This window comes from Zea mays, chromosome 9, assembly GCF_902167145.1.
Source record: "Zea mays cultivar B73 chromosome 9, Zm-B73-REFERENCE-NAM-5.0, whole genome shotgun sequence".
Taxonomy (NCBI): domain Eukaryota; kingdom Viridiplantae; phylum Streptophyta; class Magnoliopsida; order Poales; family Poaceae; genus Zea; species Zea mays.
The window spans coordinates 17863071-17886056 of record NC_050104.1 but is presented as its reverse complement, the minus strand read 5'-3'; the positions used below and the strand labels follow the sequence as shown (position 1 = coordinate 17886056).

At 48.9% G+C, this 22986-nt stretch overlaps 2 protein-coding genes across 2 annotated transcripts; one reads left to right on the top strand and one right to left on the bottom strand.

Moving 5' to 3' along the window:
- Positions 1–5494: 5494 nt before the first annotated feature.
- On the top strand, positions 5495–7769 carry LOC103638017 (uncharacterized). The gene has a single exon (XM_008661025.4). It carries the CDS (start codon positions 6776–6778, stop codon positions 7349–7351), a length of 576 nt encoding a protein of 191 aa, XP_008659247.1. The 5' UTR covers positions 5495–6775; the 3' UTR covers positions 7352–7769.
- Positions 7770–9368: 1599 nt separating this feature from the next.
- On the bottom strand, positions 9369–10505 carry LOC107522023 (Auxin-responsive protein IAA29). Its single transcript, NM_001322037.1, has 4 exons — positions 10154–10505; positions 9837–10027; positions 9551–9707; positions 9369–9452 (listed from the first exon to the last, which is right to left on the bottom strand). The coding sequence occupies exons 1-4, from the start codon at positions 10378–10380 to the stop codon at positions 9377–9379; spliced, it is 651 nt and encodes a 216-aa protein (NP_001308966.1). The 5' UTR covers positions 10381–10505; the 3' UTR covers positions 9369–9376.
- Between the last annotated feature and the right edge of the window lie 12481 nt (positions 10506–22986).

The window sequence follows — 22986 nt, the reverse complement described above, 5'->3', positions numbered from 1 at the left end:
CTTAGCGGGAATGGGAGCCTTATGGCTTGTTAAGTTCTTGGCTTCCCTCTTGAAGCCAAGTCCATCCTTAATTGAGGGATGTCTACCAATCGTATAGGCATCCCTTGCAAATTTTAATTTATCAAATTCGCTTTTGCTAGTCTTAAGTTGGGCATTAAGACTAGCCACTTCATCATTCAATTTAGAAATTGAAACTAGGTGTTCACTACAAGCATCAACATTAAAATCTTTACACCTAGTGCAAACCATAACATGTTCTACACAAGAGTTAGATTTACTAGCCACTTTTAGTTTAGCATTTAAATCATTATTAACACCTTTTAAAGTAGCAATGGTATCATGACAAGAAGATAATTCACCAGAAAGCACTTCATTTCTTTTAATTTCTAGAGCAAGGGAAGTTTATGCACTAACAAATTTATCATGCTCCTCATATAAAAGATCCTCTTGTTTTTCTAGTAATCTATTCTTATCATTCAAAGCATCAATCAACTCATTAATCTTATTAATTTTAGATCTATCTAATCCCTTGAATAAGCATGAGTAATCTATCTCATCATCATCACTAGACTCATCCTCACTTGAAGAAGCATAAGTACTAGTATCATGAGTGCTTACTTTCTTCTCCCTTGCCATGAGGCAAGTGTGACGCTCGTTGGGGAAGAGGGATGACTTGTTGAAGGCGGTGGCGGCGAGTCCTTCATTGTCAGAGTCGGAGGAGGAGCAATCCGAATCCCACTCCTTTCCTATATGTGCCTCGCCCTTGGCCTTCTTGTAATGCTTCTTCTTCTCCCTTTTGTTCCCCTTTTCCTGGTCACTTTCATTATCGGGACAGTTAGCAATGAAATGACCAATCTTACCACATTTGAAGCACGAGCGCTTCTCCTTTGTCTTGGTCTTGCTTGGCTGTCCCTTGCGACCTTTAAGCGCCGTCTTGAAGCGCTTAATGATGAGGGCCATCTCCTCATTATTGAGCCCGGCCGCCTCAACTTGCGCCACCTTGCTTGGTAGTGCCTCCTTACTCCTCGTTGCCTTGAGAGCGATGGGTTGAGGCTCATGAGTAGGACCGTTCAACGCGTCGTCCACGTATCTCGCCTCCTTGATCATCATTCTCCCGCTTACAAACTTCCCTAGAACTTCTTCGGGCGACATCTTGGTGTACCTAGGATTTTCACGAATATTGTTCACCAAATGAGGATCAAGAACGGTAAATGACCTTAGCATTAGGCGGACGACGTCGTGGTCTGTCCATCGCGTGCTCCCGTAGCTCTTTATTTTGTTGATAATGGTCTTGAGCCGGTTGTATGTTTGAGTTGGCTCCTCGCCCCTTATCATTGCGAATCGTCCAAGCTCGCCCTCCACCAACTCCATCTTGGTGAGCAAGGTGACATCATTCCCCTCATGAGAGATCTTGAGGGTGTCCCAGATCTGCTTGGCATTGTCCAAGCCGCTCACCTTATGGTACTCGTCCCTGCACAAAGAGGCTAGCAACACAGTAGTAGCTTGTGCATTTTTATGAATTTGTTCATTAATAAACATGGGACTATCCGTACTATCAAAGTGCATTCCATTTTCTACAATCTCCCATATGCTAGGATGGAGAGAGAACAAGTGACTACGCATTTTGTGACTCCAAAATCCGTAGTCCTCTCCATCAAAATGAGGAGGTTTACCAAGTGGAATAGATAATAAATGAGCATTAGTACTTTGAGGAATACGAGAGTAATCAAAAGAAAAGTTCGAATTGACCGGTTTCTTTCTCTCGTATTCGTTGTGGTCGTCGTCCTTTTGGGAGGAAGTAGACTCATCGCTGTCGTAGTAGACGATCTCCTTGATGCGTCTTGTCTTCTTCTTCTTCCCATCTTTGCGTCTGTGGCCCGAGCCCGAGTCATTTGACTTGTCATCCCTTGGCTCGTTGACGAAGGACTCCTTCTCCTTGTCGTTGATCACGATTCCCTTCCCTTTAGGATCCATCTCTTCGGGCGGTTAGTCCCTTTGTGAAGAGAACGGTTCTGATACCAATTGAGAGCACCTAGAGGGGGGGTGAATAGGTGATCCTGTGAAACTTAAACTTATAGCCACAAAAACTTGTTAAGTGTTAGCACAATAATCGCCAAGTGGTAGAGATGAGTCTCAACAAATCACAATACCACAAAAGATCAACACAGAGAAGACACAGTGGTTTATCCCGTGGTTCGGCCAAGTACAAAACTTGCCTACTCCACGTTGTGGCGTCCCAACGGACGAGAGTTGCACTCAACTCCTCTCAAGTGATCCAATGATCAACTTGAATACCACAGTGTTATGCTTTTCCTTTCAGTATCCCGTTTGCGAGGAATCTCCACAACTTGGAGTCTCTCTCCCTTACACTTGAGATTCACAAAGAAATACGTAGTAAGGGAGGGAAGCAACACACACAAATCCACAGCAAAATGCGCACACACACGGCCAAGAATCGAGCTCAAAAGACTATTTCAAAGTTCTCACTAGAACAGAGCTCGAATCACTGAGAATGACAAACGGATGCGCAAAGACTGAGTGTGGATGATCAAGAATGCTCTAAGGTTGCTTGGTGTACTCCTCCATGCGCCTAGGGGTCCCTTTTATAGCCCCAAGGCAGCTAGGAGCCGTTGAGAGCAATTCTGGAAGGCTGATCTTGCCTTCTGTCATCGGGCGCACCGGACAGTCCGGTGCACACCGGACACTGTCCGGTGCCCGATTTCTTTCCTTAAACGGCCCAGTCGACCGTTGCAGATCTGGGAGCCGTTGGCGCACCGGACAGTCCGGTGCACACCGGACAGTCCGGTGCACACCGGACAGTCCGGTGCCCCCTTCCGACCGTTGGCTCGGCCACGTGTTGCGCGCGGATTCCGCGGCCGACCGTTGGCTCACCGGACAGTCCGGTGCACGCCGGACAGTCCGGTGAATTTTAGCCGTACGCCGTCGGCGAATTCCCGAGAGCGGCCACTTCGCTCGAGGCAGCCTGGCGCACCGGACACTGTCCGGTGCACCACCGGACAGTCCGGTGCTCCAGACCGAACAGCTTTTTGGCTGTACACAGCCAACTTTTCTCTGACTCGATTTCTCCTGTTTCAAGCACTTAGACACAATACATTAGTCTTCAAAACAATGTACTAAGGCTTAGAAACATACCTTTACTCTTGATTTGCACTTTGTCCATCCATGGGTATAGATTCACATTTAAGCACCTGTGTTGGCACTCAATCACCAAAATACTTAGAAATGGCCCAAGGGCACATTTCCCTTTCAGGTGGTCCTAGGGCGGCCCCAGACTGTCCGGCAGAGCAAGCCGGACGGTCTACATATGGGCCGGACGGTCCGGGCAGAAGCTCGGACGGTCCGACCGTGTTCATGGGTGCCGATCTACCAAGCAGGGATGGCGGTGGTGGTACTTGTCCTGTATATGAGTTCATTGGCATACCATATAATGGCTGGGGCTGCAAATCCCCATTTGTTGCCGATGTATTAGCCATAGATATCCTGTTACTAGTCTCATATGATGGAAAACTAGGAGCAACAGACTTCTCCAACGTACGCGTTAATTTTCTAATTGACTCTTCTAACCCTACAATCTGTTGTTTCATTTGATCCTGCTGCTGATCTACATACTGTTTAATAAATTGGATGTCGTCGGGTTTACTTACGTTGGGGACTTGAAGCGAAGATAGAAGAGATGCGACGTCGGTCTCTCCATGTTTGACAACTTTCTGGTGGCGATCCACCGTGTATTGTGATAAGAATTTCTCCCTCGCTTGACGCATGTAGTCCTCGTATTGCTGTTGCTCATCGGCCGTCAGACTTTCAACAGCCGGCTTCAGGATATTGTCCGGGGAGATATCAGTGTGATCTTTAGAACCGGCCATTTGAGGGCCTGATTTTTAGTAGATCTAAACACCGTCCCCAGCGGAGTCGCCAAAAGTATGTTGACACCTTTTTCGGGTGCCAAACACTCAACAAGAACCGGCGGCGGTGCTCTCTGCACAGGCGCGGATGGTCCGCGGCACAGGGCCGGACGGTCCGCGACCTGGAGCAGGGGCAAAGGTTCCCTGCCTGACGGCCGGACGGTCCGCGCCTACAGGCCGGACGGTCCGCGCGTGCGCAGGGGGTGGCGAAGGTCGCCGGCGGCGCCTGGATCTCGCTCCCGGGAGGGACCCCGTCGGGGAGGAGAGATCCAAGGTGTCGTCTAGGCTCGGCAGGCCGACCTAGACTCCTCTAATCGACGTAGAGTCGAAGAGAGGCGGAGAATTTGGAGATTGAGAGGCTAAACTAGAACTAGACTAGAACTATTCCTAATGCGTAAGGTAAAAACGGGAAATAGACTTGATTTGTTCGATTGATGGGGGTTCAATCGGCCGTAGCCCTTCATCTATATAAAGGGGGAGGTCTGGATCCGCTTCCAACTGATTTCCGAGTTAATCCCGTGGTTTTAGGTAACCAATCCCGCGAGAAACTAGGAACCCTAACTGATTCTGCGCACGCGCGGACCGGCCGCGCCACCACCGCGGACAGTCCGGACCGCGGACCGTCCGGCCTCAGGGCCGGACCGTCCGCGAGACACATTTGGTGTCCAACTGTTTGTTTCTTTTCATTTCGAGGAATTGGAATCTTACTAATGGAATATGTTATTTTTTAGAATATGACATTCCACCACTTTCCAAAGTTATCATATAAGCCTATCTCAAATTCATGGGGTGAGAGATGGAAATTGATTCTATATATTTACATGCTATTTTTCCGATGTACAACTTATAGCACACTCTTATACTTGCTTCGCTATAACATAAATGGAGTATATAACTATCTCGCTTATATGATTTAGGATAATATACAAATATATTATATATATATATAAATATATGAACTTAATTAGTTTTGTCTAAATTATAATTATTAAAATGGAATTCAATTCCACCGAAACAAACGGGACCTAAAAGTTCACTTTCAATCTCAATTTGAACGGATAAAAAACCTAATCTAAGTAGACCTAGACATAACAATTAATTATAATAAGTAATAACCACAGCCAATGATATGTACACGTCTAAATCAGTGACATAAATTAAACACGTGTTTAGAAGCAAGCGTAATCAGTCTATATGAAACAACTTTGTCTGTACACCAAAACCAAATTTGATTTGACCCATATCTATCTAGGCTTGAAAAAATACACCTAAACATAGACCAAATCAACACGTGTAAATCAAAGAGAAGAGGGAGGATAACTTGGTCTTTGTGATCTAATTAAAGATTAAATCTAAGCCTACAAATTTGAAATTAGTACACTAGATAAAGTTGGAAGGGCTACAGAGAAGGAAGAGCGTGATATTTTGGTAATATATAGATGACAATAAACTATAAAATCTAGGTACAAGATGAGTCCGAATTGAACTAGAAGAATATGCATTTTTTTTATTTGAATCTATTATTCTATTGCGGATATGGTGTAGAAAGCTGAACGAACACATTCATAGTTAGAATAGAGATCTTTAAATAAACCTTGTATGAAAACCGTTAAGGGCTAGTTTAAAAACTATATTTTCTCATTGAATTTTTATTTTTTTTAGAAAAATGAACTAATTTTCCTTGGAAAAATAAAAGACTCTAGGAAAATGTAGTTTCTAAACTAATCCTTAAATAAAAAATGGGCTAAGAAAATACTATACAGCAAGTTGCTATATCTTTGTTCTGTCCTCCTTCCGTTGGCGTATCATGTTCTGCACCTATTCCTCTGTACTCTGTACGGGTCCTGTCCGGCTGTGAGGCTGTCCACCAGCCAGACTCCCTGACCCTGCGAAAACACTTCACCTGCTAGTACAAGACGGCAGTCGCGATTTGCAAACGTACGTGATAGGACACTGACACCCCAGTCGCTTGATGCATCCACTGCGTTCTCCTACCAAACCAAACCAAACCAAACCGATCAAGGCAAAGGGGCGGTGAGTCGGTGACCGCCGGCGACACCACGGACGGGGACGGCCGGACCAAACCAAGCGGATGACAACGGCGTCGCGGTAGCCCCCGCCCTGTCGGGCCGTGGGGTCTGCGGGCCCCGCGCTACGCGACACGGGACGCCCCGCTCCGTCAGGCGTCAGTCACCGTCCCGTCCGTCCGTCCGTCCGTCCCCACGGCTTTCTCCCACTCCGCTCGCGGCTCGCGGTCGCACGCAGCGCTTCCCGTATCCGGATCCAGCCGGGGCTGGCTGCCCGCGGCGCCCGCCACGTGGCCGCCGCTCTCCCGCGCATGTCGGCGGGCGCTAGCTGTCCTGTCCTCGTCGGTCGCCGCCCCATCCCGTATCCCGATGCCCGCCCGTCCGGTCGCTGCCCGCCTGGCGGCGCGACACGCGGCACAGCTGACACTGGCGAGGGCGGCCGCCGGCCGGGCTGTTCGGTCGCGGCGGCTGGGGCCTTGGCAGCGCAGGACTCGTTACGGCCGCCGCCGCCGCGGCGGGGTCAGACAGATGCGGTGCACGTAACGTAAGCTGGATACGCACCCCCGGCTGCGCTCACCCACTCGCGCCCGCGAAAAATCCTGCCACGCCCTCCCACCAACTCACGGCCCACGCCACGCTTAACCCCCACCTGGCCGTCCGCTTAATCCCCAAGTATTTATAGACCCCAGCGCTCATAGACGCAAGAGAAAGAGTCAGAGACACACACACACGCAGACGGACGGACCACTAGCAAACAGCAGCGCCCCACGATCAGCACCCCTGCCGCCGGGGCAAACTGCTGCTGCTGCCGATCCGGTCCGGGGGATGGAGAGGGACGCCACAGCCTTCTGCCCGCCGCCCCAGCCCGCCCCGGCTCCGGCGTCGCATGCGGCGGTGCTGGGCGCCGGTGTCGCGGTCGCGGTCGCGCCGGCGGCAGGGAACGGCCGCGGCGGCGGCGGCGGAGGGAAGCAGTACCGCGGCGTCCGGATGCGCAAGTGGGGCAAGTGGGTGGCGGAGATCCGCGAGCCCAACAAGCGGTCGCGGATCTGGCTCGGGTCCTACTCCACCGCCGAGGCCGCCGCGCGCGCCTACGACACGGCCGTCTTCTGCCTGCGCGGCCGCGCCGCGCGGCTCAACTTCCCCGACCAGCTCGACGGCGCGCAGGCGGCGGCGGCGGCGGACAGCACGGAGGGGGCGCGCAGGAACGGGGCCGGGCTCACGGCCGCCGCCATCCGCAAGAAGGCGGCCGAGGTCGGGGCCCGCGTCGACGCGCTCCACTGCGGCGCCGGCGCTGGCCTAGCGGGCGGCGGCGCCTCTCCGCTGCTGCTGTCCCACCGCCGTCGACCCAAGAACCCCGACCTCAACCGGGAGCCCACCCCGGACACCTCGGACGACGAGTAAAGCGGGGCTAGTTTTTGTCGCCGTTCTTCGTCCTCCTCGGTCTACCAGTCCCTACTCCCTAGCTACATAGCTGTAGCAGATAGAGCAAGCAACCAGGTGGACCCAGGAGGCCAGGACACACGGAGGGGCGCGGGAGGTCCCGGTCGCAGCGCAAGGTGTTCGATGGGCTGCGGATGAGCTCCATCCAATAATGGAGTCGCGACGTCGACGTCAGGGCCGGAAGCCTAGCCTATCGTGCGAGCTCTCCCGGTCTCCCCGTAGCAGGGTGACACTGACAGACGGGTGCGTGCGGGCGGGCGGGCGGGCATGTAGCTCAAGCAAGACGGCTATGTACCTCTCAGCCTTGGCATAAAGACGTGTAAAGGAAAACATATATATATACTCCCCGGCAAGCAAGATGTGTTTTTTCACTGACGGATCCGATCTGAATTTGGCCTGCGGTTTCAACAGTATTTTGTCTATATATAATATAAATTGCTGCAGTAGCCTCTTCAACAATATTCCGAACAAGCGTAGGCGCTGTTTGAAACGTTAAAGTTTAAGGAAAGTTTCAGTTTCGGATAGTTTGCTCCTAAACAGGTCTACCTCTCTATCAGTCTATGTGATGGTCTCCGGTTAATCTTGCGTGCTCCTTTACGCCATGCCGGGCCGACCAAATCTGTTTGGCTGAAAGCAGCAGCGGGGTCCGGCTTGTCACCTGCTGGCGGACCCCTAGGCGGCTAGGCTCTCGTCGTGTCACGTGCTGGCGGTGGCGGCAGCCGGCAAAGGAGGCCCGACGGCGACGGGGCACACGCTGCGGTGCCGCGCGGGGATTGGGCGACCTGGCCGGCGCTGTGGACGGACGACGGACACGGAGGACTTGCCGTGCCGTGCGAGGCGTACCTGTCTGTCCCGCCGAAAATGACAGGCGGTGGTGGTAATGTCACTCGTCCGTCCTCATCGTCAGCTGGCCAATGATGTGCGTGTCGGCAAAAATTGATTACGGCGCTGGAGAGCCGCCGCCCTGGCCTGGCCCCTCCCTGGAGGATGGACCTGGACCTGGCTGGAACTGCAGGAGGAGAAGATTCGTGCGGGCTCCGCGGCCGACGACCGGTCGGAGTGCGGCGCCTGGTCCACGGACCACGGCATCGCCATAGGATGTCTCACAAAATTTCTCAGTGCGCGTTTCGTCCAAGTACGTTTTATATTAAAGATAGTCGTTAGGACATGCTACAGTTATAATCTATAAATACAAAACACCTATAAATACAAAACACTGTAGAATTAATAAAAGTTGGTGCAGATTAAAGCAAAGCAAAACGAATAGGCTAGTTATGGGAGAATTCTTTGTTGCCACTCTATATGCAAGCCAGCAGTTCATTGATTGGACCGCGCCCACGTCAGTCCTTGGCGACACGCACAACTCAAAAAAAAAAAAGGAATCACGACACATTTTATGCATTCTGAAACTAGCTTTCTAGTGTACTGTCGCAGAAGAACACTACCCACTACCCAGTGCCGCTGAAACACGATACATTCCTTGCCGATCTGGTCCACTGATCCGCCGGGAGCCGTCCCCGCCGGCCAGGACGCCGGCTTCAGTTGACCACCGGCCTCTGACGTTTCCGAGACACCACGGGGGGTTCGACGGTGGAGTATTGTTTTTGTTTTCTATGCAGTGCTTGGTGCCGCCCACTCCGAAGGTAGCTGTAGCTCCCTCAGCTTTGTTTAGTCCCTGTCGGTGTATTTTGGATGGATACCATGGCACGGGGAGGCGGTATTTTATACCGTGCAGCTTCCGGATTTGTCCGAACCTCACACAAAGTAGGATGTTGTATACTTTAGGTGGCGCCACTGTGTGTCACCTCCAACACCAGAATTAAACGTGGTGACACATCAGCTAATATAAGCAGTGTTCTCGCCATGATCTTAATTAGCTTGAAGTTGAAACTGGCCGGCCGCAAAGCTTAGGAGTGCTATAATACGTGCGTTAGTGCGTTACTGGTGAAGTGGTGATGACCGCCCAGGAGCAGCACTGTACTGCTACTAGCAGTGAGCTAAGCCGTCGCCTGCTGCTGTCCGCGCAAGTATCTTGAGCCGCTTCACTGACTTCACAAAGACCCTGCAATGCAAGGACAAGCAGGACCCTAGTCAACGTCGTTTTAAGTTTGCTGGATAAAAACAACAGTGGTAGTAGTAGTGACTGTGACTGATACTTACTCCCACGGCACATCGTCTCCGACGAGCAACCAGTCCCCTTCCCCGTCCTCGTAGGTCACCACGTAAGGACGATGCAGACGGCGGCGCTCGTGCGAGGCCACCTCTTCCACCACCACCTCCTCCTCCTCCTCCTCGTGATCTGCACCCGCACCCGCACCTGCCAGTGGTTACAGCACAGCAGGAATGCGACCAGGTTCGTTAGCTGCGACCTGCGACCGAGTGGGAGGAGGCTAGGCTACAGCGAGCGAGGGGCACGTCACGTGTCGGGAACTGAAACGCTACGCACCTCGTTGGGTAGCCGAAGGGAACATGCGGCGGAGCGTGCGGAGCAGGTCCTGGTACGAGCCGTGGAGGGACACGTCCACCTTCCGCCCGATGGCCACCCCTTCCATCTTCACCTTCACGTACCCGCCGCCGCCGCCGCTCCTGCGCGCGCACTTCACCGGCGGCCACCCCACCAGCAGCCTCTTCGTCTTCCTGCGTTACACACACACACACACACGGCGGATTTCAATTCGATAACGTATTCGCCTACTACTAGACGACAAGATCTCGGTGTGCGCACACGTGAGGTACAAACAGTGACCACTGCTGCACACTCACTTGGTGTTTGGGTCATGCTGGCCGACGCCGTCGCGGTCACCGCCGCCGCCTCTGTCGCCGTCGTCGTCGTCGCGCAGGAAGAGCGGAAGCGTGGCCTTGTTGGCGGACCCGAACGCCTCGCCGAACACCCTCTTCGTCCCGCGCGCACCCGCCTCGCCGCCGAGGAGACCGGCGGCGAGCGGCTGGCGGTGCCGGGTCGGCAGCGCGAGCCCGAGCTCCAGCTCCATCCGGTCACTTCTCCTTACTTGGTCAGCTTCAGCGGCAGCGCTAGCTCCGCGCGCGCCGCGCTCATATCATATGCCGCGTGGTCACCGCGCAGCTGACACTGACAAAGCGATCCAGCTAGCGTGAGATAAGACTTGGAAGGCACAACGGATGGGAGGGAGAGCAGTAGTAGAGCACAGCGATAGATTGATGACGACGATGGGTATATATATACGTGCAGTGGCCGGCGCGCATGCGGGGTGGGTTGCGCGCGGGGACCGGTCGATCCGGACGGCGCAGCGCAGTCGGCGGCAGTGGGGGGCAGGCAGATGAGAATGAGATGGGAATGAGATGAGATTAGATCTGGGAACGATGGAATAAACAGGGGGCCGACAGGGTGTCGGGTGTCCAGGGGAGGGGACGCAGCCGCCGGCGCGCTGTCAGGGTTGCCGCGCGCGGCCCGGCACTCCGGCCGTGCCGGCCGGGGATTCGTGGGTGGGGGGTTGGTTCTGCCGTTCCGCGACACGGCATGGCTAGTGAGAGCGGCTGCCGGAGATGAAGCACTCTGCCTGCCTGGTGTACCTCGATGTCACAGTTTTCGTCATGCCCACGTACGTACGTATAGACTGCATCGAGGTCTGCACGCACGCATGGGCGCCGCGATTCCCCATGCCTCGGCGCGCCCGCTGCCGGCCGGCTCTGTTCTGGACCGGCCTTGTGGAACAAGCCGCAGTAAATAAACAGATCCTTCAAGTCATGCGCGTACCGGGCCGACACGTAGACGGACTCCGGGCTTGTAAGTTGCAGGGGACAGGATTTCACGGTTGTCAAAAAGTTCGGGCGTTACGGCTCCACTACTGCTAGAAAAAGCAAAAAAAAAAAAAAAATCGAGCGGTGTCGGATGCTGCCCGCATGCATCCTGTGCGCGAGCCCGAGCCGTACGTTTCCTGCGCTGTCGAAGGAGCAGCGCCGTACCGTGCCGTGCCGCACAAGCTACTGCCCGGCACGCAGACACGACGGGATCTCTTCCCTCGGCGGCTGCCGGCCATGATGACCGACGGTGACAGACGACTCGGGTCGGCAGCCGCGCCGGTTACGTGCGTGTGCGTGGCTTGCCGAGCGAGGCTGTTCCGTTCCTCCGCGTCACGTCTGTACGTCGGTTCGACAAGAACGTAATCTGCCAAGGTAATAAAGGTTACCCAGTTTACTACTGCAGAGTACTGTCCGGACCCGTGCTCTGCACTGCATCCGGTCGTCCGTGGAACTGGAACCCTGGTCTGTACGTGCTTCAGTCTTTCGGAGACCACCGGACACGCCGCTGGCACGCAAGTACAATGAACCTCACGCCGATACGTACCTGTCCCCATATCCGGACGAGAAAGACAACAGCACTACTCTCGGACAAGCGGGCCCAAGATAAAATATGATTTAGAGCATACTTTTAAAGACAGCACCAAAAAAATAGATTAACGACATCTAAATTAAACTAAACAGGTGGTCTTATTGTAAAAAATTAGACTCTAATACTTAGAACAACGAAATGAGCGAGGGTCTATACCCTCACGGCGCGACCTCTCCATCGGTGCCTCGGCATCCCGAGTCGATGGGCCTCTGCACGACGTGTTGCGATGTTTGACGCAGATACATTGAACCTTGTCTCGCTGGATCGGTTTTGAAGGATCACAGTAGGCGATCAAAAGAAATTAAATGTCGACCGTTAAAAAAAATATTCTTTGCACGTGATTGGTTTGCTTCTTAAATCTTCACACAATCCTCCTCCACATCACAAAAAACACCCAAATGAGATGCCCTCAAGCGGTTGGATGTTCTCGGTGATGACCGACTAACGCCAAAAGCAAGTGCACGGGCGAAACTCTCTAAAATTTAAAAAATCGAAGTCTCCACTACGATAAAAATGAAGAAAACAGCCCAAATAAAAAAACACTGTAACCAACTAGTGATTACATGCTTTGGAAAGGTTCCTGTGGTATACAAGAACAGAAAAAAATGATCCGCAAAACGAACTCTCTAGGAACTCTGTAATCACTCAAAATGGAGAGTTGCCCATATAAGCGCGACACTGTGTTCCATGAGCGGCAATGTTGTAACGTTGTTGCTCCATGTGTAGCATTACCTCTCCATAGTAGTGCGACTTTATGAGAGGCAATGTCGCACAACATGCTACCAACAACACGAACCAAAAAACTATAAAAGGAAAAAAATGATCCAAACGAACTCCAATTACGTTGAAATTCTGTACACACCTTCACATGGAAGTTTTAAAGTTGTCCATAAAATTTGAGCTCCAAACACTTAAGGTTTCAACTCAGATTAAAAAACGCTTTCAAAACGATGTTTTGTCAAAATCAATCAAGAGGATAGATTTTTGTGCTTGAGTTGAATCTATCCAAACCACTTGATAGGAATGATTCTTGGAGGTCTTCACATTTTTATGTAATCCAAAAGTCCCCAGTAACTTAGATTTAAAAGCCAGCAAAATGTCAAAATAGAGGACACCGAGAAGAGAGAGAAAATCCAAAGTAAGAACTTCAAGAACTCAAAGGATCATAAAAATGGATTTTACTTCACCATGAACCACCGTGGTATGGGTTACACTTCCTATATCTTAAAATGCATAGATAAAAAGTTGTCTACTCAAACATTTGTGGAACTTTATAACAATCTAAAGAAAAAGAAAGCCTGAAAAATCAATACTACAAAGAAGCCAGAGAGTTAGCTAGCTAGGGTAGCTCTCCTCTTATCTATAGAGGTTATTTCACATTCCTAACATACCCCTTGATATTTTAGAGCTAAGTCACCTACTCAGGGACATGTCCGGTGAATTATAGCGGAGCAGCCGCTGCGTTTTCCCGAGGCTGGCGAGTTCCGGAGGCCGCTCTTCCTTGGAGCACCGGACACTGTCCGGTGTACACCGGACAGTCCGGTGAATTATAGCGGAGTGCCTCTGGAAATTCCCGAAGGTGGCAAGTTTAAGTTGGAGTCCTCTGGTGCACCGGACACTGTCCGGTGTACACCGGACAGTCCGGTGCCCCAGACCAGAGGTGCCTTCGGTTGTCCCTTTGCTCCTTTGTTGAATCCAATATTTGATCTTTTTATTGGCTGTAAGGCCCAAAATGTGTATAAAAAAATAAAATAAATATATGAAGAGATAAAATAACAAATTCGGAAATATCAAATTAAACTTGAATACTGAGACTTGAAAACTGAAAACTTTGAAACCAAGAATCATATTTGAAAAGAGGTAATAGAAAAGTTTTCTATTCAACAAAACGGTTATTCATTTCATTGAATGATACGCTATAAGCATTTATTTACATATTTACATAAATATTAAACTTAGATGACCCAAGTCGGGACTAGATTTTTCTTTTAAGTCTAACACATAAAATTCAAGTCTCAGAAAAAATAAATAAATAATAGGGAGCCTTCCTATTTAATTTAATAAATGTTTCCTTCACCAATGTTACATATAGAAGCATAAACAACAAAATAAGATAATGAATAAATATTCTACTTTTGCATTCATACTGGGAATTCTTTGAATGATTTCATATGGTCTAGAAATCAAATTTGAATAAAGTTTGAACTTGTAGTTTGCAATAAAACAGAAAATAGAAACAGGAAATAAATAACAAAAGAAAATAGGAAAATGAAAAGAAAAAGATAAAAGGAAAACTGATAGTGGGCCGCGAAACCCGCTTTTGGCCCATTCGAAGCGTTCACTCCGCGTGGCCCATCTCCCTTCACCTGCCCCGCGCCTAGGTTTCCTCTCGCCGCCGGGTGGGCCCACCATGCGGCTGGGTCTTCTACCTCGCGGCCACAGCGGACGCGGACTCTGCGCTTCAAGCGAATCCTGGGATCTCGGACGCTTGTGCCGAATCAGACGCCGGTCAGTTGGGATCCGCCATAACAATCGGAGCTGGAGCATGCGTCGGACTAATCCTCTTCGCTGGATGCTCGCGCGCATGGCGCGCTCCGTTGACCAACTCCCCCCCCAAAATCGGACTCAGTTCCGGGTATAAGAACCGTGGGCACCGTCACTGTGAAGACCCGACGCATTCCCTCTCCTCTCCAGATTTCCGAAGCGGCCTTTTTCCCTCGCCAAAGCTCCTTCCTTACTGCTCGTTGTGCCATCTTCGACGCACACCACTCGTCATCGACGTCTAGCCGGGCCAGGGTTGTGGCCACACGCTGCACAGTTCCTCGTCGCCGCCGCTCAGGGGCTAGCTCGGTCCATCGTCATCAATCGTTGAGTGCGCAGCTGCGCTCGCCGTACTCCAACTCGCCAGGGGGACTCGCCACCATCTAAGAGTTCCGCGTCTGGTGTTCGGGGCGCGCGGCGAACTGCTCGTCGGATCTTCAAGGCCGCGTCTCACCGTGGGCAGGGAATCCCACTGCTCCGATCTCGGTGAGAATTACTTCTTTAGATTCACTATGTTCCCCGATTCGATTTGCGCTAGTCGGTCGGCGAGTGAGGGTCTTGGGTCACGGGAACGCTATCGCCGGCAATGGCCTCCGCCGTGGGGTCTGGCGGTGAGGCCGTCGGGTCGGCCGGAGACTGGGGGCAAGGCTGTTGGCCGTCTGATCTTAGCGGACGGATGCGATTAGAGGAGAGAGAAGAAGGGCCCCCTGGCCGTCCGATCGCCAGTGGGTGGTTTAGATTGAATTGGAGTATCCCTGTGCGCCAAATAAAATCCGAGCCCTTGGATCGGTGGCGTGCGTCCGGGATCAATTGTGTACGTGGACATCCTACCGACCCTCCGATCTGGATCTGGCGGTCAGTAGTGCGTACCGATTCAGAGGATTGCATAATTTAATCTGGACCGTTCACTTCATATCCTGCGGCCACGATCGGCCCATACCTCTTCGGCGGTGGCTTTTCACAATAGTCCCTGGGTTTTCTCTGTTTAAACCCGCAGTACAGGACCGTAGTAAGTCCATTACAGAGAGGTCCGAAATTTTGTAGAAGTAACCCTGGGTTTCTGTCTAATCATGCGCTCAGTCCAGATATTGGTTATAACAGGGAAACTAATTGAGAAATTGATTTTTAATATAAAAACAAATCCCTAGAACTTGTTTAATTCATAGAAAATTCATGTGATGTCCAAATTAATCCATTCCAATTTCTACAGTTTTATAATATTATTGTTTATCAACTAGTGCCACTGTTTTTACATGAAAGTCAGATTAAATTTATTTCCTAACTAATCTTATATCAAATACATAAAATCTTAGGAAAATCATAACTCTTTCGTTTTAACTCCGATTTGATCCGTTCAAGTTGCGTTAGTCTCGTAGAAATGCGTAGATCATTATTATGTAGTTTATTCTTATGTTTGGTGTGATGTTAATTTTGCCTATACATGTTTGTTTGTATTGCTACGACTAGCAGTGAGGTCACGAGTCATCTGAAGATCATCCTGGTACCTGGAATCTCAAGTCCCAGGCAAGTTGTGCCCTTGATCACTTCTTTTTTTACCCAGCCATGTTCTAATTAATCATAATGATCTGCATAGGTTAATTTTGATGGGACCCAATAGGTTACCTGTTGGGGGCCTTCGGCTTCCGAAGGTCCTCAAAAACATGATTTAACAGTGTTTCTAGAGTGTAATGTGTGAACAGGTACCTTCGGACTTATGTCAAAGAGGGAGAACCTCAAAAGATACGAAGGTTGGCAGTGCCGAAGCTGTGAAGCAGGAAAGCTTCGGCATGTTCGCAGAAAAGGGAACCGACTTAAAGATGAAAAGGCCATTTAGACCTCGATAGATTGCTATGGAATTATCACCAAATGTAAAGGGCATGTATGTAATTTTGTATGGGTTGTATTCCGTGCCTATAAATAGGTGAACAGTGCCCCCGTACTGTTCACGCTGACTTGGCATTTGCTTTTGCGTCACGCTTGTGCTTTTTATCTTCTCTCAGGACCGAAGGTACATTTGTAATCTAAAATCATTTCTATTTTTCCATGTCAATAAAATAGAAATGATTCTATGATGATGCTTATATTATATTTCATGCTTTATATGAATCCTTCGTCATTACTTGTTATGTTCACGAAGGTATGTTTCTTATGACCTTCGTCCGAAGCTCATTATTTCCCGAAGGGACATAATGCTTCGAAGGACGAAGGACTTTAACACTTAACACTTTTTATGTTGCCTTGTTCTTAACTCTTAGCATTTGAGAACAAGTCCCCAACATTGGCGCCCACCTCCGGTGAACTCACTTCCATTTCCTGAGCTTTTCGACACCTTCGGCAAGCATCAGCTTCGTCATGCCGCCGAAGAAGGCTTCAGCACCAGGGGCTGGCACGCTGCAGCCGCTGGACCCCAATCAAGACGTCCTTTCTCTCAGAGAGGCACGAAGCCAGAAGAGGAAGGCTACCAGTCCAACACATCCGGAGGATGATCTAGATCAGGAGATTCAGAATCTGGAAATCCTTCAGCAGCAGGTTCAACGCAGGAAGGAGAAGATGGCCAGGCTAGCTGAACTGCAGAGGCAGATAGATGAAGCCTCTGAAGAAGTTCGTCATCTTGCTCAGGATGAGCAACACCGAAGGCCTCAGCATCAAGACCTTCATCAGGAGGGCTTTCACAACGAAGACGACTGGTATGACAATTTCCATCGTGGGAATTTTGTTTTTGATGATACTTCTCCCCTGTCCGCTGAGTTACAGGCTACACCTTGGCCTCCGTCCTACAAGCCGCCTCAGCTCCCCGTATTTGATGGCCATTCAGACCCGAAGCAGTTCTTGATGAGTTACGAAGCAACAGTGTCTTCGTACGGTGGCAATGCTTCAGTCATGGCCAAATCTTTCGTTATGGCTGTCAGAAGTGTTGCTCAAACCTGGTATTCCTCCCTTCGACCAGGAACGATCACTTCATGGCAGAAGCTGAAGGATTTGTTGTTAACCAGTTTTCAAGGATTTCAGACGAAGCCGGTCACTGCTCAGGCTCTGTTCCAGTGCACTCAGGACCACGAAGAATACCTTCAGGCATATGTCCGAAGGTTTCTGCGTCTAAGGGCACAGGCGCCGACAGTGCCCAATGAGATTGTCATTGAGGCCATGATCAAGGGGCTTCGGCCAGGGCCATCAGCGCAGTATTTTGCCAGGAAGCCACCACAAACGCTGGAGAAGCTGCTCCAGAAGATGGATGAATATATTCGAGCTGACAATGATTTTCGCCAAAGAAGGGAGGAGGCCTTCAGATTTTCTGAGATGACCAGGGGCTTCGGAGGAAGATTCTATCCGAAGCATGTCAGATCAATTCATAATTCCAATCAAAATGATGATAAGGGGAGCCAGCAGCAAAGGCCACAGTACTCCTCACAGACTTCGGGGCAACAGCAAAGCTCCTTTCGACCACCAGCTCCAAGAGGCAGAGGCGCCAGGGGCTTCGGCGGAAGATTCGGGGATCAACCCAGAAGAATATTTTGCTTATTCTGTGGTGAAAACAAAGGTCATACTACCAGGATGTGTCATGTTACCATTCAGAAGCAAAAAGAGATAGCCGAAGCTGCCGCGCAACAGGCTCAGCCGAAGCAGGTCATGCATACTGCTTCGTATCATTCGCCCTACATCCCAGAATATGTGGGCAACCATCCTGTAGTCTCTGCTGCTTCGGCAAGTCAGCCTTCAGCTTCCTGGCAACAGCCCCCGCCTCCACCCCCGTTGCAACAAGGCCAGCAGCCAGAAGGGAGCCAATATGCTCCACATCAAAGGGACTTCAGAGAACAGTCCGAAGCTCGCACGGTCAACAGCACCGTGCCAGAGTCAAAACACATCTATTGACAAATATCCTACCTTAATAGCAATCTTTTTCATTCAGTTTTATTTTTTCTAATAAAGGACATTGTTTAGGTTTCATGTAATTAGTTTCGTTGATTCCTACAAGAAAAATATGTTTTCTTCTCAGGTTTGTGATAATAAAAAGGACCTTCGGACTATCGAAAATCCTTCGAAGCAACAAAAAGTCGTTCTAAGGAACGCAGAGTAAGTCTGACGAAGTCACAAAAAGTCGTTCCGAAGGGAGCGCAGTGTAAGTTTTCTGCTCCAAAGTCGTTCCAAAAGGAATGCAGAGCATACAGCGAAAAGTCAACGCTGATACCGCCTAAGTAAAAGGCGAAGAAGCTCCAAAGACGTTCCTAAGGGAATGCAGAGCTTATACCGCCTAAGTAAAAGGCGAAGAAGTTCCAAAGACGTTCCTAAGGGGATGCAGAACTTACAGCGAAAAATAAACGCTGATTCCGCTGAAGTAAAAGGCGAAGAAGCTCCTAAGGGAGGCTTATAATGAAAAAGTCAGTATTGATACAAAAGATTGTGCCCCATTGCAGGAATGTGTGTATCTTCGGCACAAAATATCATTTTGCATAACATAACATCATCACATCATTTTGCATAGCATAATCATCATACATCATGCTGCATGTGGCACGAGAAGGGGGCATGTTATCAATCTTCGGAAAATGCTTTGAAAAGGGGCAAATCATGCCAAGTTACAGGGAGAAACAATATTGATTTTCGAGGTATAGCTTCGGAGATTATTTTTACGAAGCTTGGATATTTCTTATCAGAACACTATGGATATTGTCGTGATAAATGATAAATTCTTCTTCACGAAGCATGAAAAGAAGGGAAGGTGTTTTTTCGTCGAAGACTCAAAAATGGTACGTGTTTAAAGTTTCATGCATCGTAAAGAATTGAATCATAAAACAAGTATATTACATACAGGATTACAGAATATTACATAAATCATATATCAAATGTTTTTTGCAATAGCACTTAGTCTTCCCTAAGTACTATCTCTGCAGCTTCGTTCAGCAGTCGATCGACAACCTGATCCATGATAGCTTCGGCCATCTTTTTAATTTCGTCGTCATCTTTAGGCTGAGGGCCCGAAGATGCTTGAGTAGGATCTGAGTGAGGACGGGACACGACTACATTACTATTACAAATCGCAAACAGATCTTAAAAGCCTAAAGATTACAACACGGTAAAAACTATTATTTAGTACCTAATTGACCTTCGGGCTCTGTGCTCTTTTTAGCAGCCTTAGCCACTTCTCTAGCATCATGGATGCCCTTTTCACTTCTCTGAATAATTTCTCTTGCCATTTCTCGGCCACCGTTATCCCAGATATCAGTAAAAAACTTTCCACCAATTATGCTAGCTTCGGCCGAAGGATCTTTTGTATCTTCAAAGGACAAAGCAGCTTCGGACTGTGCTAAAATTTTCACATGCTCACAGCCCTTCTTCTCTAAAATGGTGGCAATCCCTCTGGCGCCAGAGAAGGCACATATATCTCCTCGGCTATTTAAAATTTCTTCGAAGGCTTCAGCTTCGTGGTCAATCCATTCAATGACACTTTCGGGATTGCCCCTCAAAAAATTTTCTTCACTTGAGAATGCACCGACTTTGGCGAAGCTAGCCTTTAATTTTTTAACACAATCTACAGATTTATTGTAGCATTTCTTTTTGGACGAACGAAGCTCTTCAACAGTCACTTCTAGATGATCTGCCCATTGATCGCTGAGTTCACGCTTTGTTTCTTCAAGTATACGTTCTTCTTTGGCTCTGGCCAGTTGTTTCCGAAGGTCTTCAATTTCGCGTTTCTGAGCTTCAGCTTGACTTTTGAAAGCAGCTTCGTCCTCCTTTATTTTATCTATCAATGAGTATAATATTTTGTCTTTTTCGAGACCTTCGTTCCTCAGTTCAATTACTTCGGAACGAAGGTTACTCAGGGCTATAGTACATCCTTCGTCCTCAGCATCTTTCTGTGCTCTGAGGGCATTGCTGAGTATCAGGCCCTGCAGACAGGAATATGTCTGTGTCAATAGTTTTAAACAAACGGAAAATTTTGAATTCAACAAAAATATAAGAATTCCATTTGTCGCACCTTTAAACTGTTGTAAGCTAGGCTGTCAGCCAGATCGTTCTTTGACAGCACCGAAAGTCCGTCTTCTAAAGTTGGAAATCCGAAGCTTCTGCTCATCTCCCGACAGACAGAAATTTCCTTGCTGTCGGGGAGGCAATACAAGAAATCTTCTTCTCCACTGCCATTAAATATCAACGCCCCCTTTGGATATTTCAACTTTTGGGCATAGTGTTGGGCCTCTTGTTCTTCTTTTTCTGTTAATTTTTCCCCCGAAGCATGACGAAAAATATAATCACGAATTTTGGATGCTTCGGGGGTAACAACACCAGTTCCTTCAGCAAAAGTTGGCTTTGTTATTTTTTCTGCCTCACTTTCCAAGGTTTTTGCCTTTGAGGGCCCTGAGGGCCCAGCTTCGGCTTCAGTATCTTGCTCTGGAGCTTTAGAACCCGAAGCTTCGACTGTTGTTTCAGGAGTGACGGCAGCCTTCTTCGGAGGGGTGCTTGAAGATTTGATCGTTTCCAGCACATCTAGCACATTAGCCATTCTCCTTCTTTTCGGAGTCACTGCTGGCACTTTTTGATTACTTACTGTTTCAATGTTTGCCACAGGACTCAAAACTTCTGATGTTTTGGAGTCCTCGGTTGCTTCCTTTACCTCTTCCATTTTTTCTGTGAATGGCGCTTCGGCCTTCTCTTTCGTTTCTGGTAACAAAATTTTTGATTGCTCCAATTTTGTCTTCGTTGGTATTTCGGCTGTTTCTGTGACTTCTGGCAGCAAAGTTGGCTCGGCTGGTTTTTCAGCTTCGGTGGCCGAAGAAGTCTCTCCGGCAAACTCAGGCACCGAAGCTGGTTCAATATAACGCGGTCGATAAGTAAGAACCTTTATCTTTTTCCTTTTCGGTTCCGGCTCGCTAGGAGCAGCTGCAGTTTCTTCTTTTGCAGAGGTTGTATTTTTTCTCTTCTGCCTTCGAATGGGGTAGCAATAGTCAGGGTAGACAAACCCGATGGCATCAAATACCCGATTCAGCCTTTTCTTTTTTCGGCCTCCGAAGGTTGCTGACATTGCAGTATCTTCGGCCTTCGAGTATGTCCCAAGCAGCTCATCACTTAAATTGTCAATGCTTTTCAACCACTCATCGTCTGGCTCAATAAATTTATCTTCAAATTTAAAAGTGTACTTAAACCTGACAAGTCCACCTTCGTCGGCCTCTTTAACGGTTTCTTGTGGCATTTCCCATTTCTCCGCAAGCGGCCACACCCTGAAGGCAATATGCTCTTGTACTAAGTCCCTTGTTCCTATAAAAGAGCAGACAACGCCGAAGGCTCTTTGGCACTCTTCGGCGGCTTCGTTCATTTCAACCTTCGGCCTCCGAAGGCCGAAGCTTTGCCAAATAGGACGCATAATTATACCTTTGATGTCTTCTCGTGCTGATAAGTCATTCTTCACATAAAACCATTCTGTCATCCAATCCCCGGGCCATCTCTTCCGAAAGGTTGGTACGGGACAGCTTGCCCCGGACCGAGAGACGAAGCTGTAGCAGCCAAAGTTGTTATGGTACTGTTCTTTGCCCCAAGGCTTTGTTTCATATAATAATTCATGAACATTACAGAAGCTTCTTGCGTCAGGCTTCAGACCTTGGCTTCTCGCGGCCCACACGAAGATATTTAGCCTTATAATTGCCTCGGGAGTAAGTTGATGAAGATAGACTTCGAAGATTTTCAACACCTCCACGACGAAGCTGCTCAAGGGGAATCGCAATCCAGCTTTCAAAAAGCTTCGATACACCACAACTTCATTTTCTTCAGGGTGTGGACAAGTTTTTTCCCCTTCGTCCGCCCTCACAATGGACAGATCCCGGAAATACCTTCCTCTCATATTAACAAGATGATTCTCTTTGATAGTTGATTTACCATAAACTGAATGGCTTGGTCGCCAGGGGCGATCTTCGGAGTCTTCGCCACCGCTGTCCACATCATAACTTTCACTGTCACCAGTATCTTCAGACAGCCCTTCCAGAATTTCCCTGGTGATCTTTTCTGTGTTGGTCTTCGACATTGCTATAAGAAACCCTAAGTTCTTTTCTTCATCAAGACTCAGCTTCATCTCAGCAGCAGCCTTCTTAGCAGCTTCAGACATCTTCGGAAACACTAAAAAACTGTTTTTAAAAGCCGAAGCTTCAAAGCTAAAAACTTAGCAGATCACAGTGCACAAGAGCTAAAAAATGAGTGAGCAGGAGTGGTTGGCCAGAAAGCGTGCAAAATAAGTTTGCGGTATGGCCGTATTTATACGCTTGATGCGTTGAAAGTTGAAAGACCCCACTTGTCATTGAATGTTGCTATTCTAGCAAAGGGAAGGTGTTTTTTCGGACCTTCGGCATAAAGCCTTCGTTCATATCGCAATCTGAATTTATTATTTCAAACAAATTAATATTGCGAGGGGCTACTGTTGGGGGCCTTCGGCTTCCGAAGGTCCTCAAAAACATGATTTAACAGTGTTTCTAGAGTGTAATGTGTGAACAGGTACCTTCGGACTTATGTCAAAGAGGGAGAACCTCAAAAGATACGAAGGTTGGCAGTGCCGAAGCTGTGAAGCAGGAAAGCTTCGGCATGTTCGCAGAAAAGGGAACCGACTTAAAGATGAAAAGGCCATTTAGACCTCGATAGATTGCTATGGAATTATCACCAAATGTAAAGGGCATGTATGTAATTTTGTATGGGTTGTATTCCGTGCCTA